This window comes from Strongylocentrotus purpuratus, unplaced genomic scaffold (genome assembly GCF_000002235.5).
Source record: "Strongylocentrotus purpuratus isolate Spur 01 unplaced genomic scaffold, Spur_5.0 spur5_scaffold_10, whole genome shotgun sequence".
In the NCBI taxonomy this organism is placed as follows: domain Eukaryota; kingdom Metazoa; phylum Echinodermata; class Echinoidea; order Camarodonta; family Strongylocentrotidae; genus Strongylocentrotus; species Strongylocentrotus purpuratus.
The window spans coordinates 29,129,817-29,154,783 of record NW_022145595.1 but is presented as its reverse complement, the minus strand read 5'-3'; the positions used below and the strand labels follow the sequence as shown (position 1 = coordinate 29,154,783).

Sequence of the window (24,967 nt, the reverse complement as noted above, 5' to 3'; positions counted from 1 at the left end):
TCGGTATGGACTCTGGAGTTGATTTTGGCGGAATGACTGAGGTATAATTGATATTTAGTAAATAATACGTAAAGTAATAAAACGATTTGGGAAGTTACTGAAACGGGCAGTGTGAAAAGTATACATCAATAATAATTGTTATACAGCATGTATGTTTTGAAATTGAACTACAATTATTTCAAACGAAGGTAAACAAAAATACCATGTATTCATAACCATTTATATATAGCGGAGTTAAGTTAATCCGAACCGATTCTAACAATAAATGTTGTCTATTCTACCTTCCAAAGGATCCGAAGGAGAAAAATAAAGCTCTATTTTATGAACAATTCTAAGCATGCAAATACTTAAGAATATAATGATCGATATCTGAATGAAAGAATGATATACAATATATAACCTAAATTATTCATACTCTTACCAATTTTTTTTCTCTAATTTTGAAGTATGTGAATACAATTATTTGTCCCCACTTATGTTTTTTGGGAATGTGACATATTAATGCTTAATGCCCCCAATTCAACCGGTCCACCTTCCACCCTTAATCGAGTTACGAAAAACATACAATTTACAGTTTTGAACTGTGAGAAAGACTGAAAAGGGGCGAGGAAGGAAGTTGCAACCAAATTGAGATTTAAAAACCGCAAAGAATACCACCAGAAGCTGTAACACGTCATGCGAAACATGAAGACGGCTACGAAATATGATGCTCAAAAAAGCGAATAATTAGGGCCTATATAAAATTATGGTACAGCAAGATTCAAGATGAAAATGAAAGAAAAGAAAAAAAGATAGAAAAAAATTAAAAGGTAATATTTTTGGTAGAGCAGTCAAAATATGCCACGGCATTATTGAAATGTCTGTGTAAATGCACTTATTATTAAGATATGCCCACTAAAGGCCACTATGTCTTTGAGAGTGATCTCGTGTCTTATTTCTTGTATTTATTCTTGAGCAACTTGAGAAAACTATCCGAAGACATGGCGGAAGTTTTCGTATCCATACTCAGTCTGTCGAAGACCTTCGACGTCTTGTGCACCTCGTATTTATTATCGGTGGACGAACTGGCAAACGAGCTCGTCGGAATGGGAGGCTTGCCCGATCTCTCGACGCTCGTAACTTGATGAGCCGCGTTGCGCCATCGATCTGAGGCCTTCTTCAATCTAGTCAAGTCTTTCTTCGATTTGGAGTCCATGTATATCTCATGTATGGACGATGACGACTTAGTGGCGACCGAGGTGGAAGAACTCGAATGCAGTTTTTCAAATGATCTCGACTTCGGGCGCTCAACCGGGCTAAAGCTTGAAGCTTCTGTTGTCGTTGTTGCACGCGGCAACGGCGGAAGACTTGTCGGTGTGCTGATGGAAGCTCGACGTCGTGGAAACGACCCACTGGTCGACGAAGACGGCGATGACGGCGAGCGGGAAACAGGACTATGAATACTGCTATGGCTGCTTGCTTTGAGTCGACTAAGTGAACGATGATCACCGTGGGGGTGGTTGTCGCTGGAACCCGGATGTCTTTGAACTCCCAGGCACTCTGATCGACGTCGGGGACGATTTAAGGTCTCTCGTCGCTTTTTCTGTTCCAAGTTAAGATCGATGATTTCGCGGTTGGCTTTTCGCAACACTCGCTCTTGCTGTTGAAAACAAAAGATATATTTCAGTCAATGTAAATTCAATGTAAATGCACATCGAATTCCACTGTCGAATTCAAAGGTACCACGGTGGTAGAAAATAAATGCTTGGGTAAAGAAAATTAAATTTACAGCAGCTTGTATGTTTTACAGTAAACCAGGAATTCTGCTAACACTTATAGCCCTGAATAAAGGGCGTCGATTTGGGCTGGGGGCAGGCAAGGAACACTATGAACATGACTGACAATGAGAGCGGACAAAATATACAGTTCCTCAGGTAGACAAAGGAACATCCCTTCACAGCTATTATGTAAAAAGGTGAATATGCATGTGACACCTGTTCTACACATTTTTACATAATAGCAGTGAAGGGATGTTCCTTTGTCTACCTGAGGAACTGTATATTTTGTCCGCTCTCATTGTCAGTCATGTTCATAGTGGAAGGAGTTCAGATATCGCAGACTCAAATAAATCCTGTAAAGAGTGTGGGTGTTTTTTAATATTAATGTGCAACTACCACACAATCCCCACTCCTAACTCTTGCTCACGGAAACAACTTTAGGGCCCCTTGTTTGCTTTGCTTTTAAAGCTTCAAAGAATCTCTTAATTTCAATCAATCAATAACCTTACCTGGTACTGAAGCCGTTGCAGATCATGCTGCAACCTTTCCTGTTGGCAGCTATTACGGCGGTAGAGGTGAAGAGATACCTCCCTCTCCCCGGTGGCTACGGGTACAAGCCCCATGTCGCTCATAAAGGGTTCCGAACCTTGCATCTCACGTTTAGGGTCCAGCTATTTTCAATCACTGATCAAAATATTAGTATCCGTCCCTGGTTCCAAACAATGTTGTTCCTATCCAGAATCAAGGGCTTACTTTGTATCAAAGACTGCTTTTCTGACATACGACACAAAAACGAATTTAGGATGATGTAGTTGTTCTAGATGTTCAGTGTGCATCGATGATCATGCACTCAAGTACATTGTGAAACAAAATTCCGAAAACTTTTTTAACCAAACACTTCCTGTTTTATGTCATTTCAATACTTAGTGCAAATTTCTCATAATTTTAGATGTGATGAATCTCGAACGCTAGTGTTCAGTGAGTTAGTTGAGACAATACATTGCAATTCTTTTTCCACTATCATCGGACTCCGAGATAGGCAAAATGATGCATGTCTTAAAATTGTTAAAAAATGACAAAATCATTTTCTTTTTCTTCTTCAACATGCGTATTTCATAACGATGGCGACTAGATGAAGAGTCGCAGAATGGATGTTGTTTGGGGAGTTGCCTTTATCAGATTACAGGTGAAATAGGAGAATTGACGTCAAGATGACCAAAAAGTACCGTTCGGACTCCAGCGAGGAAAAAAGACGTCACACCTGGCTGTTAAAACATAACACATAGTCCAAACTCTTTCATAATAATGTGTAAACAATGTTCGAATATCGCAGAATGTAAGATGACTTGGGCGTTGCTTTTAACGGATTATGCGTTGAGATCAGCGGATGAGTTTTCAATTTACTGAGAATAATCCTCGAACATCGTCAACATGGTGTGAAAATGAAGAAAGGAATTCCTTCCTTCTGTCGCGAATGTTATCTTGTCCCACTACGGGAGGCGAGACACGAGACGATCAAACATTTGCGAACGGGTTTACTCTCGGTGAGATGTTTGCATTCGCGGTCCGTTTTCAGCTCTTACTGTGAGTATCTTAGTGACCTTTCATCTGAAAAAAAGAGAAAGGGAAAGGGTAAACGATGATGTTAGGCAATGCTGAAATTGATAATGAGTATTAACTTACTTTTATATTGTTTTCTTCGGTTTCCGACATAAGTAGCAGAAATTCGACTCCTATATAATAATTTGGATGACGGCAGAATGACTTCGTCTTCTATATCTATCTATTTATCTATGTCCCGTGGCTTGCAGGCTGTTGTGGGGTGATGCGATGGATCTAGAGACTTAGATTCTCCAGAACATTCTCCTCTAGTTCGTCATTTAATAAACACTCATATACACAATCATGTACCTCTAAGATATTAGGTCTTTCAACATGCGTTGGTTGGTCTACCCTTCTTTTTGCTGTCGTAATAATCTTTGTAAGATGGGTTGAAAAATCACTACCAGACGTGTTAGGTCGAAGGTTTAACCTAAGCGATGGCAATGTTCGTGACTCAAATGCATCGAATCATTTTTAGATGCTTTTAGGTGTTTATATTATTGATTGTATCTCGTGTCGAAAATAATTTCTTTAACGGATCGTTTCATCCAAAGAAATCCACACAAACTAAATAAGTAACGAATTATAGTGATGATAATAATAATGTTGGAAACACAGATGAATACGTATTTGTAGAATCATATTTCTTTTGAATAGAGATATGTATTCATGGCTCAACAATGAGCAACGCATGGGTCTAATCTCGCTCCGAAACATAGTTGGATATTTGCCAAACTTTTTTTCCCCTCCTATAACACAAAAGCTCCCATGGGAGCACACATGATGAGCATTTATCAAAATCAACATTAGTACATGACAAACCTAAGATAATGTTTGCATGCATGATGAAGTTTTCAAGAAAGGAAACTGACAGTCAAAGATTTGTAATACCCCTCACATGATCTTTTGTTTGTTGTTTATCACGCTAGAAAAGTAGTACATACTGTTTAATATCATGGTTGTATAGTCCGAGTAATATATGATATAGATATATTAGCGTACATCCATACAATTCATGCATGTTACATTGAATCCCAAGTAGACAACAAGTACCTACGTTATAAGAGTCAACAGCAGTGACGAAAACATATTTTCAAAATAAAACATTATCAATTAAATTTTTGTTGTATTTATGTAACATGTGGTTCTGAAGTTGATGAGGATCTATCACTTTAGCATTAGCGTATTTGAAAATAGGCGAATTTTAGACCAAGAATAGAATATTCAGTCAGGTAAAAAAAAAAGTTAGCAGGTTGGGAAATAAAGGGTAAGATAATAATGGTGAGATTTGTATTGGGCACTGTTGGAAACGCACAAAATAGTCTCAAAACTAACTGCTCGGTCAAACAAAATTAAAGAATATTCAGAATCAGTTGTTTTGGGGAATGGGGACCCTTCGCACTTTCTTGTTGAGCTATACGTACCACCATAAGCACTGGTGTTTTGCCCCTCCTAATACTGCAGATCTGGATACGTCATTGTAGTTTAAAATATCTACCGATAACGAATGAGGGAGAAAACTCCCCCCCCCCCCCACACACACACCCCAGATCCCTATACGGAATTCTGATCCGGAAGTTCCAGATAAATTTATAATGCCACATATCATTGGATAAACGACATTTCCAACCTCTTTTCTCAATCTTCTGGCAAAGTAGCCTCATCGTTTTTTCTAATGAGCTTCGGCAGACACAATAAATATTATTTATCAGTATAATTGCTTCTTATCATATCCCGAAAAAGCGACTTTTCAGGACCCCTACAGATCATGATTGTGACTCGATAGTGCTCCGGCGACAGTATAACCGATGTGGCAAAGAATATGCAATTCAGAAAAATGGGGGATGGGTGGTTGGTGGGGGGATTCCTGAAAGATATACGTAAAGAACTAACAGTTGGAGTATTTTCACCAGTAATGTTATACCCAGAAATTGATAAACGGGAGGAAGGATTGGGGATGAGGGAAGGGGAATCCCCTCCAGATGGAAATGCAGTAGGCCTATATGATTCAGCTTCCCCATGTAGACGATTGAGGTATAGCTATATCAGAGTCATGGAAATACATTATAGGCCTGGTTTATGCTGTAATTATACAAGCGAAGGCCGAAGAGGACCAGTGTCAGGCGCGGATCCAGGATTTCTTGGGGGGGGGGGGGGGCAAATTTGAATTCAATTTGAAATTTAGTGTGCTGAAATAAAATCGTGCCGGCTAATATTTCTCTCAGTGTGTGTGTGTGTGGGGGGGGGGGGGGGGGCTAGTAAGCATTAACTTTTTTTTTTGGGGGGGGGCCTCGAAAATTTGAGAAAATTGCACCCCCCCCCCCCCTTGAGCACCAGGGGGGGGGGCATCTCCCCAAAAAGGTAAAATTAACGGTTTTTATCCCGCCCCCTGGATCCGCCACTGACCAGCGTAAACCGGATGTAAGAAATGGATATGCCATTGAGGGTCATATTTCTCAATTCATTTATTAATCTGATAATTTATTCGCATTGTTTATGTTATTTTGAGCCGTGCATGAATGCTGATTTCCTGAAAAGGGAAGATTAATGTTAACGAAATCTTCCGCCAAGGAACGAATATTTCTCATTAAGCCGAAACAATTTATGTGACGTGATTGTGAAAAGGAGAATAGTACACCACAATGACAAAGTTTTATTCAGTCGAGAAAAAAAAACTTGTAATAAATCATGATACGTATAGACCTGCCGAAGTTTTATACGTATAATCAGTAAAGTTAAATAAACGCGTGGCAGGTGACCCGAGACTGTATATAATTTATTATTTATTAATTCTATTTATTTCAAAAGGGTAACTCTCTCAGTATTAAAACTGTTTTCATGAGAGGCCCTGTACAAACTATAGGTTACAAATACAGAGGAAATTGAAAAAAGGTTTAAATATAATTATAATGGAGCATAACAGAATATGCCTCAGCAACGTTTTGCTCCAGGCTTTATTTCGCCAAGGATGGTATAGGTTGGGTTACAGAGTCGCAATTTTATTTTAAGTTTGGGTTTTGGGTTATGGTTGGGTTTAGGGTTAGGCTTAGTGTGAGGTCAAGGGTTGAAGTTATAAATTCAATTTGTGTAAAAAAAAAAATTGACCGCGAGGCAACCGTCGATGCAGCATTTGGACTCGTACAAACCCTCAAAATACTTACTGTTTAATGTGAGAGCGATCACAGTCGCTATATATGGTAGGATTACATTTTTATTTTCCTATAATCTGTTTATACTGTACAAGAAAGAATCTCAGTTACGAACTTACGATTCGCGTTTCAGAACTTCGATGCTCAAGTCACAATATTCTGTTTCAATATGTATGATAACAGATCCCTGAATGAATCCACAAAAGGCACAATATAAACAAAGTAATAATCACCACAACATGATAAGCCTATTCAAGTCCACACTTCAGGTGTTAAAGGCGCGTATATTCACAAGATCGTAGAACAATAGACAGTAATGATTATGACTGATAACTTTTCAACAACCACACATACAACAGCTATGAATCCCGGATATGAATACGTGATATGATTATCAAGGCTGTACAAAGATACCAACGCAACGCGGTCCACGTTTTCATGGAGATAAGCTAGAGTGAGCGAGAGGGTGGGAGACAGAGAGAGAGAGAGAGCTAGAGAGAGGGAGAGAGAGAGAGAGAGAGAGATAGAGACGGGGAAGGAAAAGACAAATAATATCACATGTTCCCCTTGCTTAGTGTCAGATCTGGTGTAGATTCAAGTTCTTGGCCAAAGTTCGAAATCGCTCTGAAAAAGAATCCCGATATCATAATACCGGAGTGACCCTGAGGTCATGGCAAGAATTTGGAGTGTGTCCCCATTACCATAAAAAAAGACAACTTCACTTGCTTTATGATTGTGGGTCTAATATCAATACAGTTGTTTTCTGAGTGACAATCGAGACGTGATGCGTAATTATTGTTGTGCAGAGCAGAAGAGGTGACACTTTGACCGTTTTATCCGTGTGAATGTTCGAGCGAGCATTGGAGGTATTATTTTGTATGAGAATCTTTATTTATAGGGAGAGCTATCGTGTTCGTTTTATGGCGTACTTCCCCCCCAAACATCCCCTCATAAATAAAACTCAAACTGTGACATGAAAAGATGAGGTCTTTTGTTGTACATGATTTATGAGGGTAACCAATATCGTTTCTAATGAATATAATCTGAACTTGATGTTTTGGCGCCAACTGTGAATGTACTACAATACGCTTGCAACACCGCTCAGACTAATTCTAATTTTAGTTTGCCATTTTGATGATTTATTATAGGCCTACTCTCTTGGTTTTTAATAAGTAAACGAAATATAACCCAAAGAATATTTATCCTTTGTTTCAACCCTAAACCACAAACTATGTATTTTTGTGGTATGCCTAATTCTTGTTCAGGGCTGATAAAGGTTGCACCAGAAACTTCTATTTTTGCGAAAACACTGCACCTATAATAGGTTCACTTTTCAATATATTCTTGAACCAAAAAAAAAATAAAAATAAAACTAAAGGTATACAGGTAAGGATAAACATGATACAGGGGGATTGGAATTATTTTAGGTCTAACTTCTTTCTGAAAAGAAAGGTTCGTTTTGTTTGTGAAATTATAATAGTCGTCGGGCTGTGGATAACAGGGTCCGCGCTTCGAGTCCCGCCGCAGCACTAATGTCCTTTGGTAAGACATTTATCTACATTTGCCACTCTCCACCCACGTGTTAAATGGGTACCAGTAGGAAAGAATTCCTTGAATGTTGTGAGCGCCGAAATCAGCAACCTATCATATTATAGCCGGGAATAGTATTCAGAGCGCCTTGATCGAGCACCTTGCAATGTGCGCTATAAATATCCGATATCATTAATACGATGCATGAATCATCCTTATATTTCCAATTACTTATCCATTCTGCTTGATAAGTTTTGTCTTATGCTGTCTTGTTTTCAAGCAATCTGCTTACAATGACAGCCCTTCTTCCGCAAATAATTTCATATGTTTGATGAAATTTAGTATTTTTGACAGTTTATCATTTCGTTTTTTGAAAATAACAATTATTATATTTATTTGCTTATTTATGATTCACTGGTAGAAAAATGCTTCTTGTATTTTATATCATTATTGTTATCGAAAAACTGTGTACTTATTATGAATGCAGAAGAAAATCAAATCAAATCAAGTCCTTTTGGCGAGGATAAAAGAGTCTTTCCGATGGCAAAGAAACATATTGCAAATCAAACTACATGTACTTCTATAATATTCAACATGAAAAATAAATAAACTTAATTTTTACATTGTCAATTAATCTGACTCATGTTAATAAGGACAAATAATCCAATATTTCTACATGACTATAGTGCGACTTAGAATTCGAAGAAAATGCCAAATACCTGTACTTTGCTTACCTGAATTCGTCAACAACTCCAAGTCTAGCATCACCACATTCATGATATTTTTCAGGCCACTTTATGCCGTCAGCATGATCATTACTGTTCAATAATCTTTCCGCATTGCTCATCTGATTCCCTGGTGATAACAATGGAAATTTCTCCCTTGATGCAAACACTTAAGTTCACTTTCTCTGTTCTATGGTATGCAAATCCCAAAACTAAACATAAAGCAGGTATATAGGAGCGTAACATTAGGAAGTTGGAGGGGTTTAAGGGAGCGGGTCGCATGTCAGTAAGCATATAATTGTCACTGTATAGAATCAAAGTGAAAAATCATCCTGACTCTCGGAGTTCGCTACGGTTTGCTCCCTCAAAAAGTTTTTTTTTAAATTCTGAATCGGTCAATGTAAGCACCTGCTCGACTATTGGTGCAAAGAAGATGCCGAGAAAGGAACATCTTTCTGAACTGAAACTGTTTCCGAGCCTTTAATTACTCCCCTCCTCACCTCCACTAATCTTGAGAAATATTAGCAACCATATTGAACCCAACCAAGGCATTGCAGAACGAGGTGCTGAAATCAATGGGACGCCATATAAGATCCAATGTTACCCCCCCCCCCCCTTAAGCCAAGGTCTGGATACGCCACTGTATGGACTCTCATTTAAGAGTATTACCGGTAGTGACAAAGCACTAAAGAAAGCAGGAGTAATTCTTAATCAAATATTGGCAGATACCCCCTTTCATGCAGTTCCAAGATAATCTTTTATTCAATGGATGACGAATGAAATGGGAAGTTTACCCAATCCCTGACAACTCCACTTTCAAATTCTTCTACCAACAATGAAAGAAGTCAGCCTGCAAAACAAAAAAGGTCATGAAGCAGGACTTGTACTTTTCAAGTGTTTTTATTGTAAGAATGGTATGCATATTATAATCAGTCTCCTATCTCTTATGTACATAGTTGAATGATATCAATCGCAAAGTTGCGATTGATATCAACTCTTTGTGAGACGGGGCACATAACTTGCTCATACGTTGCTGGATGTTTTAAAAAAAAGTGAAAGAAAGACCTGGAATTATTGGCATTACTGTATAATGGAATTATTGAAATTACTGTATAATCTATTGCCAGTAAGAAGCAATCTTTTCAAATGGGAAATATCCAATGACGATGTATGCCCAAAATGTAATATAAAAGAGGATATGAATCACGCATTTATAGAATGCAAACTAGTTGAGCCCTTCATTAAACATCTGAAAGAAATATTAAGAGGTATTAACAAAGTAAGGATACTGACGTTCAATATTTTTTTTTTCCTATTTATCCTCTTTCGAGGGACTTTATTTATTCATATCATAAAATAACAGCTATTTACAACAGTGTTTAAATACAAAATTCATGCAATTGTAACATATCATACATAGTACAGAACATGAAACTAATGTGACATAATCACTAACTAAAATAATGAAAACATTTTTGTAACTTTTGTAACTTCGTTTGTATCGAATTTCTTTTGATTACATTTCATATTGAGATAGGTGCGAATTTCCACCTTTAATTCTTTTATCCAATATACAGCATGTTTCCTGTGCTTTTCACTTCCAAAACATTCTCTAATATAGTTCCTATAGATAATAAACTGACGTTCAATATCCAACACCTGCTCAAAATAGATTGTGAAAGTCATTGTACTTTATTCTTTACAATAGCGTTTTGGACCATTTATAAATTGATTGTTAAACGAAATATAACTGGGATAGACAAGAGAAAAGTCGCTTCTAAACAAAATCTCCATAGAGAAATTATAAAAAGAATGGAAAGTAAATCAAACATAAAGATGACCAGAAAGCTTTTACCAAAAGAACTGTTGGGTGTTATTTAAGGAAAAAAAAAAGAGAGAGAAAAAGAGAGGGAAACAAAACTATCAGTATAATTTTTATGTTAATTATGATTCAATTGCTTTGCAAAGCAAAACTTAATTTTAATCGATTGATTGATTGATTTTTATTCGACAAGCTTCCAACATACAACAATATACAATAATAACAGATCAAAAATAAGTCAGCTTGAACAGGATAACCCACGAAAGCTCGAGAGCTTATTTCCAGTGGGGTCCCTTACAGACATTGTATAAAATTAATAAGTTAAAATAGTAATATTTACAGACAGATAAGAAAATTAAAAGAAGTACTTATTAAAGATAATAATAATAATAACAACATTAAACTCATGATAGAAATGATATTAAGTACAAGAAGAAAAAGAAGAAGGAGAAGAAGAAAAAGAGGAGAAGGAAGAAAAGGAAAATAATGATGAATTTGTAGAATTTCTATAACGTACGAAAACATAAGTATATACAACATGAACAAGTATGAACCGACAGAAGAATAAAAATTTCAATCATATAACATGTCATTCACTTCTCTTCTCTGACTGTCAAGTATTAGGTATTCCTTTAATTTCCTCTTAAAATGATCATAGTTTCCTATTTCTTTTACACCATTGGGAAGGGAATTCCAATGTTTTATGGCATTGTAATAAAACAAATTTCCAATACTACCTACTCTTTCTGGTAAGTTAAAGTTGAAACGGCTATTTCTTGTATTATAATCATATACGTCAGTAACAAGATCGAAGTTGGATCGAATATAATGATTCGACCTAGTATGATATATTTTATGCACGTGATGCAACACGGGTTGTTTTGATCTTTGGTCGACTTCAAGAAAACCAGCTTTAGAAAGTTCGCTGTATGCAACATGAGTTCTTGGACCAGAACAGTTGATAAATCTCAACATTTTGTTCTGTATAATCTTCAACTTCTTTTGATTGTTCATTTTACTATACCATGCAGGGTTAGCATAGTCAAATAAACATTGAATAAGAGCAAAACAGAGTGTACGTCTTGCTTTTAAATCCATACAACTTTGGGCGTGGTTCTAAACTTACAGAAACACTTCGATGAAGACATCCTTATTTCATGATTGCGTGTGTTGAACTGCCCTGGACTTTACAACTTTAAACCTCCAGGGTTTATTTTGCATATATTTATCAAATATCATAGGTAGCAAATAAAGGATGACTAAAAGAGGAATGAAAACAAACAGATAGGAGAGGATGATCAAGCATAATGATGTGCACCAATCAATAATGATAATGATAATCGAGCCCGGCGAAAATATGGGGGGGGGGGCTCAATGATATCCGAGCCCCTGACAAAATATCGGGGGGCTCCGTGATGTTATCCGAGCCCCACACAAATATCGGGGGTGCTCCGTGATGTTATCCGAGCCTCACAAAAAACAATTGGGTGATATCTGAGCCCCACCAACATATGGGGGGGGGGGGGCTCAAAGATATCTGAGCCCCACCAAAATATGGGGGGGGGGGACGCTCAATGATATCAGAGTCCCGGCAAAATATTTGGGGGTTTCAATGATATCCAAGATCCACCAAATATATTTTTGGGGGTCAATGATATGCGAGATCCGATGTCTGAGCCCCCCCCCCCCCTCCTCCCCAAATAAATATTTATAAAATGTTTATATTTGAATGGTAAGCCTGTAGATTATAGTTTCATGCCCAGAATATGATTGGGGAGGAGGGGGGGGGGGGTTAATGATATCCGAGCCCCGCAATAAGTATCGGGGGCGGCTCAATGATATCTAAGCCCAACCAACAAATTAGGGGGCTTAATGATATCTATAAGCCCCGCAAAAAATATTGGGGGGCTCAATGATATGTGAGCCCCCCAAGCCCCCCCCCCCCCCCCGTTCCTAAGCCTTTGTACAGGTCAATGAAGTCTACTTTTGAAACTTAAAGGGATTGGGTAACTTTGTCTCAGGTTCTGAAACAAAATCCTGGAATGATAGAAGGGCTAGTTCTGACCGGAAAACGACCCAAATATCGGATTATGGCTAGCTGCCCCAGGGCCTTGTCCTATATACTATATCCTATTAGGGGCTGCAATCTACAAGCCCAGCTTTTCAGCAGTCCCCTCCATGACCAACCTGTTTTATATGCCTATTGTACACTTTGGATTATGTTGTTAAGTTTCATTGTTTTACTATGTACAATGAAATCTCATGTACTTTATTTATTTTGTTGGAAATGGAAATAAACGAAATGAAAATGAAATGAAATATACGGATCAGGGAAATAATACTTGTCAGGTCATGTGGAACGGCGGGCTTGGGGGCTCAAGCCCCCCCCCCCCCCCCACACACACACTTTTGAAAAAGTAGAAAGAAACGGAAAAGAAAGTATGCTCATGTGACCGTAATTAAATGCCCATACCCCTGAGCTTCCGGGGGCTCTGCCCCCTGGACCCCACCTTGTGCCCTAAGGCTGGCCCCTGGATGCTCATCTGACCGTAATTGTAATGCCTAAAACCCCTGCGCTTCCGGGGGCTCCGCCCGTTGGACTATACGCCAATTAGTGACTTGCTAGTGTCATGAATAAGGTATTAAAATATGCTCACCTGACCGTAATTAAATGCCCCTACCCCCTGAGCATCCGCCAATTTGTGCTACGCTCTACCTTATCTTAAATACTCTAGCCTCCCCCACTCACTTTAAACCACATTTTTAATCACTTTTATTTCCCATTTAGCTCCTTCATTAAACCTCGAAACGCCCCCAAATACTTGGGGGCGGGGCCTGAATCACGAGTATTTACTAGTAGTGAGTTGGTTGAAGAACGAAGCCACGTACAAAAGTATAATCGATTACAACAGTTGTGGGGCCGATATTCATAGAATAAAGGTTTTAAATAAAATATTCACTTCTACCTTCAAAAGGACTGGCCCATTTGCTTTAAAAAAAATTGTAGAGAGTTATCATTATGTAATTTCTAGAAAAAATGTCTACCACATGATTTACCGAGTTGCTTCCTTTTATCAAATATACACGTAAAACAATATGAGGACAGACTGTGCGGATAGCAAACCGCACGGATCGTCCCTCGGACGATCCGTGCGAGCAGAAAACCCGCATGTTATGTCCGACGGACAAAACGAAACTGGTAGGACAAAGGGCGCGGTCACACCGGCCATGATGAAAAATTACCTGTAGCTTGTAGGCATATCCGCCCCCTTCTCTGCTTTATTATTACATTTATTTTCTCGATAAAAGGGGCATGAAAGTAATTGCAACCCCCTTTACATCCCTATTTTTCGCAACCCCCTTTATATTTTGATTATTTTGTTTCGGTATTCAAACTGAAACTTTAAAAAAAAAATGGCTGGATGACATCTCCAAAGTAAAAACCAGGAACAAGACTAATCAATGAAATACATGAAGGCTTAGAAACGAGACTATCATATACAGGAAGAAAAAAAGCAACATGGCGACTGCAGAGGTTGAAAATCCAACTCTTCACACGTGTGAGACTGTGGGATGCGACAAAGAAGCAAAGTTACAATGCCCTTCATGTATCAAGCTTCAGATACAAGGATCTTTCTTTTGCTCACAAGTAAGAAAGATAACCTCTTTGATGTAATATACCACATATCCGCATAATGAAAATGAGTGCAATGTACTATGAGTGTAGTCCCACATGCTGTGGACTGTGTAGTAATGATTAGATGATGTTGTGTTGACTTTGTGAATTTGCGTTGAGTTTGCAATCGTAGATCTAGAATATAATTATTTCCCTTTTTATGGGTATGATGGGAGCTCCTGGGTGGGTAGCCCACACACCTTTAAGTTCTTCCCCTCTCTGATAGTTAGATAATTGTGGAAAGAAAAAGTAAAATAGTCTAAGCAAAATAAGGAGAAAATAGGGACGTAAAACTAAAGGTAAAAAAAAAGAAAGAAAATAAGGAAAAGAGGAAGAGCGCTAGAGCAAAGCTGGAGACTTGAGAGTAGACTAACTGCCTTGTAGTCAAAAGTTAGAAATGGAACAAAATCAAAAGGAATAACAGACATGTCACACAACAAGAATGAAAAACTAATTACAATATTTTGTTGTTGCTGTTTTTTAATAAAAAGAAGTAGAGTAAAGGAGCCCGTTTTCGGCCACTTAAGACAAAATCCTATTTTTAGGACTCTTTACTTCCTATTTATTATCATTTCTTGTTCAAATCATGAAGCAAATATATTATTATTTAAACAAAAAAAGAATCCCAGAAAAAAAATCACGAATTGCCATGACAATATTCATTTCAATTTTCACTGTTTTGGAGCCGGTTATCGGCCGAGCGTTTCAGTTTACGGCCGCATGTACAAAGTCAATAGGAAGCGCTCGCGCGCGCCATGCGTTTCCGCGCTGATGTACAGCACAAGCGGGCGGAGCAGGTATCCCACGCCTGAGCTCCCTGGTGCTCACCTGGCCGAAGACAGGCACAGCGGTGATCGGAAGTTGGAATCTGAATTAGACAGAGATATCGTGTGTGCGTCGCGGTGTGCGGCTGCATTGATTTAATACATGCGATGAGATACTTTTGAGCTTGCGACTAGCACAAAATCGGGCTCTAAATCTGAAAAATACTTGAAATAAAGCTCATTTTATGGTACCCATATTTCTTACAGACACGCGTAAGATACTCGATTTTTCAGATTCGGGTAGCGGGACCGGCGATTACATCGCTAAAATGTGATATTTTAGGATATATTTTTCATTGCAAATGTGGTTCTTCAGTGACACTGGCATGGTATGGTATGTGTGGGATATGTGTTACGCTATTATGCGATGTATTTTAGAGTGATTTTACCTTGCATCCAACCAATCGGCCGAAAACGGGAGCTGGCCGATTACGGGCTCCTTTACTCTAAGACTGGAAAGAAAAAGATTCAGAAGCCCGAGTCGGAGGGATTAATAATGGAAAAGAACAGAAGGGGAATATGAAGGGGGGGGGGGGGGAGTGGGAATGAAAAACAATGCTACAACACTCGGCCAAAGTAGATAAACAGGTAAAAGATTGACTATGGATAAGAAGAAGAGGTTAAAATCAGGAAAGGACATGAGAACAGAATAGAGAGAGAGAGAGAGAGAGAGAGAGACTAAGACTAAAAGCAACAAGAAACCAAAAATAAGAAAAAAAAGAAATAGACCTGTGAATTTGTTTGTGTATGAAATCGAACAGGGCAACAAAAAAGTTGTTTTTTGCTAGCAACAGATTGGTACAGTATGAAAATGCAAAGGTGTACAAAACTAGAAGTCATATTAGTTTAGAAAGCATGATTAAGGCAATTGAATCCAACAAATAGGGTGTCTTTAGTATACAGCAATTAAAAGACTTTTCTCTCTCATTTTAAACAGGAATGTTTCAAAGGAAGCTGGGGAGAGCATAAACAAGTCCACAAGAAAGTGAAAGCGAAACAAGAAGTCAAACCTTATAGTCCTTGGCCAGGTTATTACTTCACCGGAAAACTGCGCCCATCTCCTCGGGTAAGTTGACTATGTTTAGACACTCCAGTGAAACATACATTAGAGCAGAGAGGAATTCAGGTTTAAAAGCTGCAAAAGAGCTATGGAAATCTTTATTTTTTTTATTTTTGGCCCTGATATAAATTCACAAAGTTTTGATTTAACAAGGTAATTTTCTGAACCTAGTGGTCTGAGTTAAACCTGACCTTCGGTTAGATCATGTTTAACAAAAGAAACCTTAAACCTAATTTTGAGCTAAGGCTTAAGCCCAGTGTTGGGACAATTGGTTTGCTAAAATGAAGTCCCTCTTTGCTAGCATTCTAACTGGGACCCACTGTAGCGATCACCCGTATAGAAAAACCACCTGTCTATGAAGACCACAATTTATGTTTCCCCTTGACCTGTGTTTCTCATAAAAACATGTATTATAGAAACCGATATATAATGACCACCTGCTCATAGAGACCGCTTTTTTTGTCTACCTCGAGTAGCTTTTATGCACAGGTTTGAAAGTTTGACTTTGCTTCCTTCACCCAGGGGCCTTTAAGAGACTTACCTCTTACCATAGACAGACCAGACTATGCTGACCATCCTGAGGGTAAGCATTCTCATTCACTCTGTGTACTGAAACCTGCACCTGCCTCAGTGTTTTTGGTGTGTTCCATACGCACTGTGCATGTGCAAATAGTCAACTGTGGCACTCCAATGTTTGTTCCATTTGTTGGATGTTAGCAGACAAAGGGTTTAAATGATACAATATAGAATTCCTATCATGACTAAGACAAACAATTTTTAAAGGGTACTAATCAGCAAAAAATGATTTGTGTAAAGCTAGTATGTATAAATGTTACATCTGACAGTATCTATCATGTTATAACAAGGTCCTTCTGTCATATAGAGGTGCCATAGTCAAGTAATTTTAAACTGTTGGCATGTGATGCAAAGGTCACGAGGTCAAGTCCTGGTGCTTCACTAGTTTCCTTAGGCAAGACCTTAATTTACATTTGCCACTCTCCACCCAGGTGTTGAATGGGTACGTGATCAGATGAAATAACTTATTGCAGTTTGCTGACCATTGTGAGCATCTGTAAAATGGGCTTACTGGGACAAGGCTGGAATGCTCCACAGAGAGTGGTGAATGTGCATATTGGTAGGTGCAATTTGTTAAAGTTACAAATTAGTATCAAGCCATGTTATAACGATGTCCTTGTGTCATATTAGGTTACCCAGCTAGTGAGATGTCTGTCAGAGGTAACAGTTACATCAAGCAACTTAGTAAGGATGAGATTGAAGGTCTAAGGGCAGCATGTAAGGTAAGGCAATATAAATACCTTGAGATCAAGATACAGTCAAAGTTGTGCAAGCACAATTTCCCTGCAAGGGGGTGGAGGGTGATTGTTCAGTTTCTAAATTTTGCAAGAGACCAAAATCAGCAAGCAATCAATTCCCCATTTGATGCTGCTTATAAGTATCGGCTTGCATGGTGATGTAGATATACAGTAGGCTTGCGGCTCCTGCCACCTATCCTCTCCAACCGGCGCTATAGTTCTCCTTAGAACTATAAGCTAAGAAAGATAACCAACAGTCTTTTTGAAGACTACACCAACAGTCCTTTTCAGGACTACACACACTCAAGAAAGAAAGATTATCGAGAGTCCTTTTTCAGGACTTCCCAATCCTCCCTTTCTCTTATATGGTGCAACCGCAAGCCTACTGTATAATTTCCCATTTCTTTTGTATCTAGTGAAAATGTAATGTCATCATATAAATGTACATGATATTAAAGGAAACAAATTATGAATAGAACACTATCTGTACATGAGTTGCATTGTGCAAATATTGGTAATTTGTAACTTCAAAAAAAAAAAAGGTGTAATAGAAAGTTGTTTATGTTTCGTTGCCTTAAGAAGTATGGATTGCCTGTTGATGACCTTTTACTTATATATAAAGGATACATTCGTTCGATTTTAGATTATGGGGTACTGGTTTTTAATTCAATTTTTCGGTTTTGGTTTTATTACAAATATACCAAATAAAAAGTCCAAAGACTAACAATAATTGGCTTACAATGTATCATATAAAAATGCATTAAAAACAGTAGATTTAAAAATTCAGTAATAAGTTAAATTACATTGCTCACATTGTATCATATAAAAATGCATTAAAAACAGTTGAATTAAAAATTCAGTAATAACTTAAAGTATGAAGAAAAAAAAAAAAGATTGTAAGTTATAAAATGGTGATAATCAGTTTGTCAGTGAATTGAGAAGAGAGAAGAAATGAAGAGTGGAAGAGAGGGAGAGGGAAAGGATAACGAGAGAAAAAAGAGTTCAATTTATGACAAAAAAATGTAAGCAAATGAACGAGAATTGAGTTGATTCAGCTTAATGAAGCATTGTAAAAGTAAAATGCACATAATACGGAAATGTCAAATGATACATTAATACGAATGCCATTATGGAATTGTTATTATATTGTTTAAAATTGGTGAATGTCAACGACCTATACATAATTGGTGAACATTATTGATGAGTAATTATCACATTGTCAGAAAATTGAGAAGAGGAAATACAAGACAGAAATAGAGAAACAGTGGGAGAGGCAGTAGTGATAGTGAGCACCAAAAAAAAAATAGGTTTTTTGTTTTCCCCTCAACCACGCCCCCCCTTGAGTAAAAAAAAAAAGAGGATTCGCGGGGAAAAAATGGCATCTAACAACATTTCCCCCCTTTCGAATAAGAAAATTGGGGGAAAAATAGGGCAAAATAGGGAAGAATAGAGAAAATAAGAGGGAAATCTGGAAAATCAGGATAAAATAGGGAAGAAAAAAAAAGTTGGTAAAAAAAAAAAAAAAAAAAAAAAAAAAAATCTGGATTTTTTTTTTTTTTTAAATCGGGAAGAAAAAATCGGGAAAAAATCGGGAAAAATAAAAAAAATCGGGAAACCGATTTAAATCGGGTTTTTATCAGGCCTGGAGAGGGGAGGAGGGAAAGGAGAAGGAGAGAAGAAAGAAGAAATAAAGAGTGAAAAGTGGAAGAGAGGGAGAGGGAAAGGATAACGAGAAAAAAGAGAGTTCAATTCATGGCAAAAACAAAATGTAAGCAATTGAACGAGAATTGAGTTGATTCAGCTTAATGAAGCATTGTAAAAGTAAAATGCACATAATACGAAAATGTCAAATGCAACATGACTTAGAATGCCATTATGGAATTGTTATTATACTGTTTAAAATTGGTGAATGTCAATGACCTATACATGTTGGTGAACATTATTAATGAGTAATTATCACATTGTCAGAAAATTGAGAAGAGGAAATACAAGACAGAAATAGAGAAACAGTGGGAGAGGGGAGGAGGGAAAGGAGAAGGAGAGAGAAAGAGCTAGAGAAAGGGAGGAAGAGAGAGAGAGAGAGAGAGAGAGAGGGAGAGAGTTTGAAAAATGACAATACATAAAACAGATCTAACAAGATTTCAGTTGATCGAATTTAGCAAACGAACAAGAGAGGGAACTGCCGATTGTTTGTAACGCTGGGTTCTGCAACGTGGAAGGGACAAATGATCGGAGTTTCTTAAACTGCGGCAAGTATTCACATGGCGCGGTTGTGGCAGGAGATGGCGGTGTCTTTGAGAACCCAGAAGTGATTTCGCAAATCGCGCGAGGATCTCAACACGTCGGCTATCAAGAGATGAAATGTCAAATTGGTGAAGAAGGTGATCATAGCGAGAGTCAGTCGGGTAACAAATCATGCGAAGAGCTCTCTTCTGTACTCGTTCAATTTTAGCAGACTGGCGCAGGGTTAAACTTGTAATTGTTAAATGGTAATTTAACAAAAACTCATGTATATATTTTAGAACGTATTCAGAAAAGAGCTTGCAAAATCATTTTAGGACGTCAGTATGAAAATTAAGAAGCAGCATTGGAAACGTGCAATCTATGTTCATTAGAAGCAAGACGTAAGCAGTTATGTATAGACTTTGCAAATGCTCTTGTCAAACACCCTCAATTTAAAGAATGTTTACCTCTCAGACAACTAAGCACTTATTCTCTAAGATCTCAATCAAAGTTTAAACAATACCAATGTAAAACAAAACGCTTCCAGTGCAGCTCTCTTCCTTACTTTATAAATCTTTTGAAATGTAATACCAATATTTTTAGAATTTCACAGTCCATGATTGAACTATGTGAATGAATTTTGATAGTTTTTATCTCAATTTTCTGCATTACTGAATATTTCTTGCCATCTCCCCTCATCTGTAATGATAAGGTACCCTTTGTCTGTCTCTTCCTCTCTTCAACTCTCTCTCTCTCCTTCTCTCCCTCTCTATCTCTTTCCGTCTTTCTCTCCCGTCCCCCTTCTCTCTCTTTCTCTCCTTCTCTCTCTTTGTCATCACTCCAACTCTCCCTCTCCTACACCTCTCCCTATCTCTTTCTTTTTTTAACAAAAATTTGAATCTGATCAATGAATTTTTATGAAATGTCTATATGTTTGATTATTGATTTATGTCATATTTTGTGTTATTTCAATTTGAATTGCAATTGTATTGTATATAACCTTGTGAAATGGATCTATCTATCTATCTATCTTCTTTACTAATGGCAGTATGGAAGGGAAGTCCTGGACATAGCGGCAGCTATGATTAAGCCTGGTATCACAACAGATGATATTGATGATGCTGTACACAAGGCATGTATAGAGAGAAACTGCTATCCCTCACCACTCAACTATAGGGGTTTCCCCAAGTCATGCTGCACGTAAGTAACATGTGATCTTGAATGTTTATGTTTAGAAGGGGGACATTTCAAGACATTTTACTCATAATATCTTGGGGAAAAGGTATTTTTTTAATGATACCAATTGAGTAATGGGATATTTCAGATAGACAAAGAATATATTAAGATTGGGTTATCTTACAAGAAAAAAATGTCAAAGATATAGAGCTTGTGTTTTAGGTTCAGTTTTTGGTGAGGGTTAGGTATAGTGTTGGGTCTAAATTCAAAGTTAGGAAATCAAATAATGTCAGTGAATTAGTGCAGAGCAGTAATTGCCATATAGTCTCGACTTTAAAAAAAAATCTTAGTCTCTGGCTAATTCAGTCAACTTTTAATGAAGATTAAAGGGATCCAGTAACTTTGTCTCAGATTCTGAAACAAAATTCTGGATTTAGCTCATGCTGCAATGATAATTATGAACCTTTAGGTCAGTCAGGAACCCCATGACTTTTACAAGCCGATCGCCCGTCTGATTATCATGATATTTATGATTGGAAATCGAAACCTAATTTTGCGTTTGCCAAACGGTTTATTGGGGAAAATGAGTATGGTAAAACCGGTCACTCAAAGATTTTTACTTTTTTGAGGCACTTCTTGATCATATTTAAGCGCAATTATGTTAGGGCTTCAATATTACACCAAATCACAGGCACTAATAACACGTAGGGCCGTGTATCTCCGATTTAACATTGTTAAACGATCCCTTTAAGAATTTGTCCTCAAATATTCAACATTGTTTATATCATGCAGGTCAGTGAATGAGGTGATATGTCATGGGATTCCTGATCAGAGACCTTTAGAAGACGGTGACATAGTCAATGGTAAGTACCCTAGATATGAAATAAGACTGCTAGACATAAAAAAAACTTGTGAGAATGCTTTATTAGATAAGGTTTTGCCCTATTTGTGACTTTTGTACACTTGTATATCAAATATGAATTTACACATTGTAAATGCTGACTATGTTCAACCTTTGAACTCCTATTTCGTTTTGTGTACCTGCATTAATTTTTTCTCTCCACAAAGCAAATAGTTGTTCTACTTTTGTTCATCAAACAAGCATTTCATAATATAACCTTTAGATGATTTTCAGGTGTATACTGTTTTAAATGAGTCTTTGAAATACATCAGTAGTTATTGCCAGTTTGAGCTAAAAATCTTCATCACTATGATTTTCATTCAAGATAAATTGATGTTATTGAGAAACATTTTAACATTTTCTTACTTTGTTAGATATCATTTGAAATCACTATTTACATTGCATGCTATTGTATGAATTAATCCAATAAAAGATTAATTTCTTGCCTTTTTCTTTTCCACAGTTGACATCACTGTTTACTACAGAGGTTACCATGGCGATTTGAATGAAACATTCTTTGTGGGCAAAGTAGATGACAGAATTAAAGAACTAGTGAAAGTTACTTATGGGAGTATGATGCAAGCTATAGATATAGGTGAGAATATTTACATGTGTATTTACTTATGCATTATGTGTAATATATAAAAACAAGATATGTGAACCTGTAGTAAAAAATATAAGCAGTATCAACAGCTACTGATATGATATTTCAATTTATGCTACGGTCACAAAGGTTTGTACGAACGATAATTTTGTACGAAGCTCCCTGTTTTTCCATTGTCTTCCCGAATTTCCATTGTCTGAAAATCGTTCGTACGGCGTTCGTAGCAGATCGTAATGGCATTTGTGACCGAGGCTTTACATGTAGCAGCATTGTAGTGTAATATAAGAGAGCGACGTTATTTAGTTTGAAGTGATGAGTTCAAAAAAAAATATCATCAAGCAATACTATTCTCTTTGTTTTATCTATGAAATATAATTTTAACAAATGTTTGACTTGAAGGCCATTACTAAAAAAAATTCTGTTATAACTGTCAATTAAATATTTAATTTATTAATTTATTTATTTGCATTGATCCTGCTTAAAACCATTGAATACTTGGAATAACTTGAGACAGTTTTTATGTCTTCAACGTGTTAATGGAAATTAGTCTGCTGTTAAGGGCAGATATTCTATGAAACCTTCCTTTAATTATTGTTTCTATTTCGTTTTTGAAGTGAAACCTGGAGTGAAGTATCGTGACGTTGGAGCTGTTATACAGAAGCACTGCCAAGCACATGGTTTCTCAGTTGTAAGAACATACTGTGGACACGGCATACACAAACTCTTCCACACCGCTCCCAATGTTCCATTCTATGCCAGTAAGTAGCATATCAATAACCATCTTAAAGCCCCTCTTAAAGTGTTGGGAGCCTCACAATTTACATTTAAAGTAAATAATGATGTGAAAGAGGATGTCATTTAACACACATCTGCAAGGATTTTTAAAATAAATGTGTTTCAAGATAAATATTGATGAAAGAAGACAAGTATCCGGGTTTTTTGCGGGCAACAGAAATCTAAAATTTATTATGATAGAGATCAGTGGTATCCTCCTTTTTTATATATTTTTTATAATCACTTCTTTTTTGTCTTATTTCAGAAAATAAAGCTGTGGGAGTTATGAAGCCTGGACATGCATTTACTATAGAACCTATGGTTAACGACGGTGAGTAGAGGCATATGCGGCCTGCATTTCATGAAGTTTATATCATTATATCGTCAAAGAAAACACCTCTATAACTTAATGATGGAATGGTATGCATATTCAAACATTATGTAGAGGTGTCGTGGTCGAGTGGATATGTCACCGACTGTTGATCACAAGGTCCGCGGTTCGAGTCCTGCCGCGGCACTAATGTCCTTTGGCAAGTCATTGATCTACATTTGCCATACTCAACCCAGGTGTTACCTGGCAGGAATTAATTCCTTGAAATGCTAGAGCGCCGTAATGGCAGCCGTGCTAAAGCCAGGGTAACAGTCGGGAGCACCAGGAGTGTCAAGTAACGCCCGGCTGGAATGCTCCCCAGGGAGTGGAGATGGCAAGCACTGAATCCAATGACAGGGGTAATAGTATATTTGTAAAGCGCTAAGAGACATTTGTATTAAGCGCTATATAAAAGTTAAATATTATTTTCAAGTCTGACAGACATGAGCGCTATACAAGAACCCACTATTATTATTATTGTTTTGTTGTTATATCTTGCATGAGATGGCATTTCAGGTCTTGCTCAAACTCAAAATAATCTTTGAAAAAGTTGTAAGTGATATGAAACGTACAATCATGAATTTTGATAAGGTCATGAAAGCATTTGAAATATCAAATTGATACTGATTTTCTCCTAAAATATTTCTTTTTAAATCCACAAAAAAGTTTGCAAGAGATAAAATTATTTTGTAAAGGAAAAATGTTATGTTCAATTCATCAATGAGAATTATAAAGAATTCTATTTGCACCATGATATAAATAACCCTAACTTTATGGATGTTGTCATAACCAGCTAGGATCACATGGAATTTAAAAAAAAGCCAATGCACGCCCTTGTAATCTTGCTGCCCACCATACTTTTGCCTAATGTTTTAACAAGTAATGTGACAAGTTTAATAATATCGTGGAACTCATTGTTGCTTGTTGCAGGTGTTTGGAAGGATGCTCTGTGGCCCGATGACTGGACGGCAGTGACCACCGACGGCAAGTGGTCAGCGCAGTTTGAACATACCATGATCGTCACGGACACCGGTGTGGAGGTTCTGACAGCGAGGGGCGCGGGCCACGGAAGACCGCATTTCCTAGATCAGATGGACTCGTAGTTTTTATTCCTAGGTTTCATAAGCGACTTTTTCAAATGTTTCCTGCATTTTTGTTGAATAAATCAAGTGGCTGGGATTACATAGATAGGCATCATGGGATGCAAGTATCTATTATTTCACTCTTTCTTTAAAGGGATCGTTTAAAAATGTTAAATCTGAAATACAGGACCCTACGTGTTATCAGTGTCTGTCGTATGGTGTAATATTGAAGCCCTAAAAATTGCGCTTATTTCCAATCAGAAATATCTTGATAATCAGACAGGCGATCGGCTTGTAAAAGTTATGGGGTTCCTGACTGACCTAAAGGTTTATAATTATCAGACAATGCAGCATGAGCTAAATCCAGGATCTGAGACGA

General features: G+C 37.4%; 2 protein-coding genes across 3 annotated transcripts; one reads left to right on the top strand and one right to left on the bottom strand.

Moving 5' to 3' along the window:
- Positions 1 to 435: 435 nt before the first annotated feature.
- Positions 436 to 9,372, bottom strand: LOC100893423 (putative protein TPRXL). 2 transcript variants are annotated; one of them, XM_011681557.2, is made up of 3 exons: positions 8,773 to 9,372; positions 2,267 to 3,365; positions 436 to 1,639 (listed from the first exon to the last, which is right to left on the bottom strand). In XM_011681557.2, exons 2-3 carry the CDS (start codon positions 2,408 to 2,410, stop codon positions 932 to 934), a joined length of 852 nt encoding a protein of 283 aa, XP_011679859.2. In that variant the 5' UTR covers positions 2,411 to 3,365; positions 8,773 to 9,372; the 3' UTR covers positions 436 to 931. The 2 variants fall into 2 exon arrangements, with proteins under 2 accessions (XP_011679859.2, XP_003726886.2); XM_003726838.3 differs by lacking the exon at positions 8,773 to 9,372 and adding an exon at positions 6,628 to 6,984.
- Positions 9,373 to 14,064: 4,692 nt separating this feature from the next.
- LOC579158 (methionine aminopeptidase 1) lies at positions 14,065 to 24,818 on the top strand. The gene is made up of 10 exons (XM_003726837.3): positions 14,065 to 14,234; positions 16,023 to 16,151; positions 16,668 to 16,728; positions 17,352 to 17,443; positions 20,730 to 20,881; positions 21,650 to 21,720; positions 22,222 to 22,353; positions 22,977 to 23,120; positions 23,402 to 23,467; positions 24,437 to 24,818. The coding sequence occupies exons 1-10, from the start codon at positions 14,106 to 14,108 to the stop codon at positions 24,607 to 24,609; spliced, it is 1,149 nt and encodes a 382-aa protein (XP_003726885.2). The 5' UTR covers positions 14,065 to 14,105; the 3' UTR covers positions 24,610 to 24,818.
- The last annotated feature ends 149 nt before the right edge of the window (positions 24,819 to 24,967 follow it).

Coding starts and splice junctions, on each gene's coding strand:
- LOC579158 (XM_003726837.3), top strand. CDS start 14,106: ATGGCGACTGCAGAGGTTGAAAATCCAACTCTTCACACGTGTGAGACT. Junction 16,729..17,351: donor CTATGCTGACCATCCTGAGG/GTAAGCATTCTC, acceptor GTGTCATATTAG/GTTACCCAGCTAGTGAGATG. Junction 23,468..24,436: donor AGAACCTATGGTTAACGACG/GTGAGTAGAGGC, acceptor TGCTTGTTGCAG/GTGTTTGGAAGGATGCTCTG.
- LOC100893423 (XM_011681557.2), bottom strand. CDS start 2,410: ATGCAAGGTTCGGAACCCTTTATGAGCGACATGGGGCTTGTACCCGTA. Junction 1,640..2,266: donor TGCAACGGCTTCAGTACCAG/GTAAGGTTATTG, acceptor TGTTTTCAACAG/CAAGAGCGAGTGTTGCGAAA.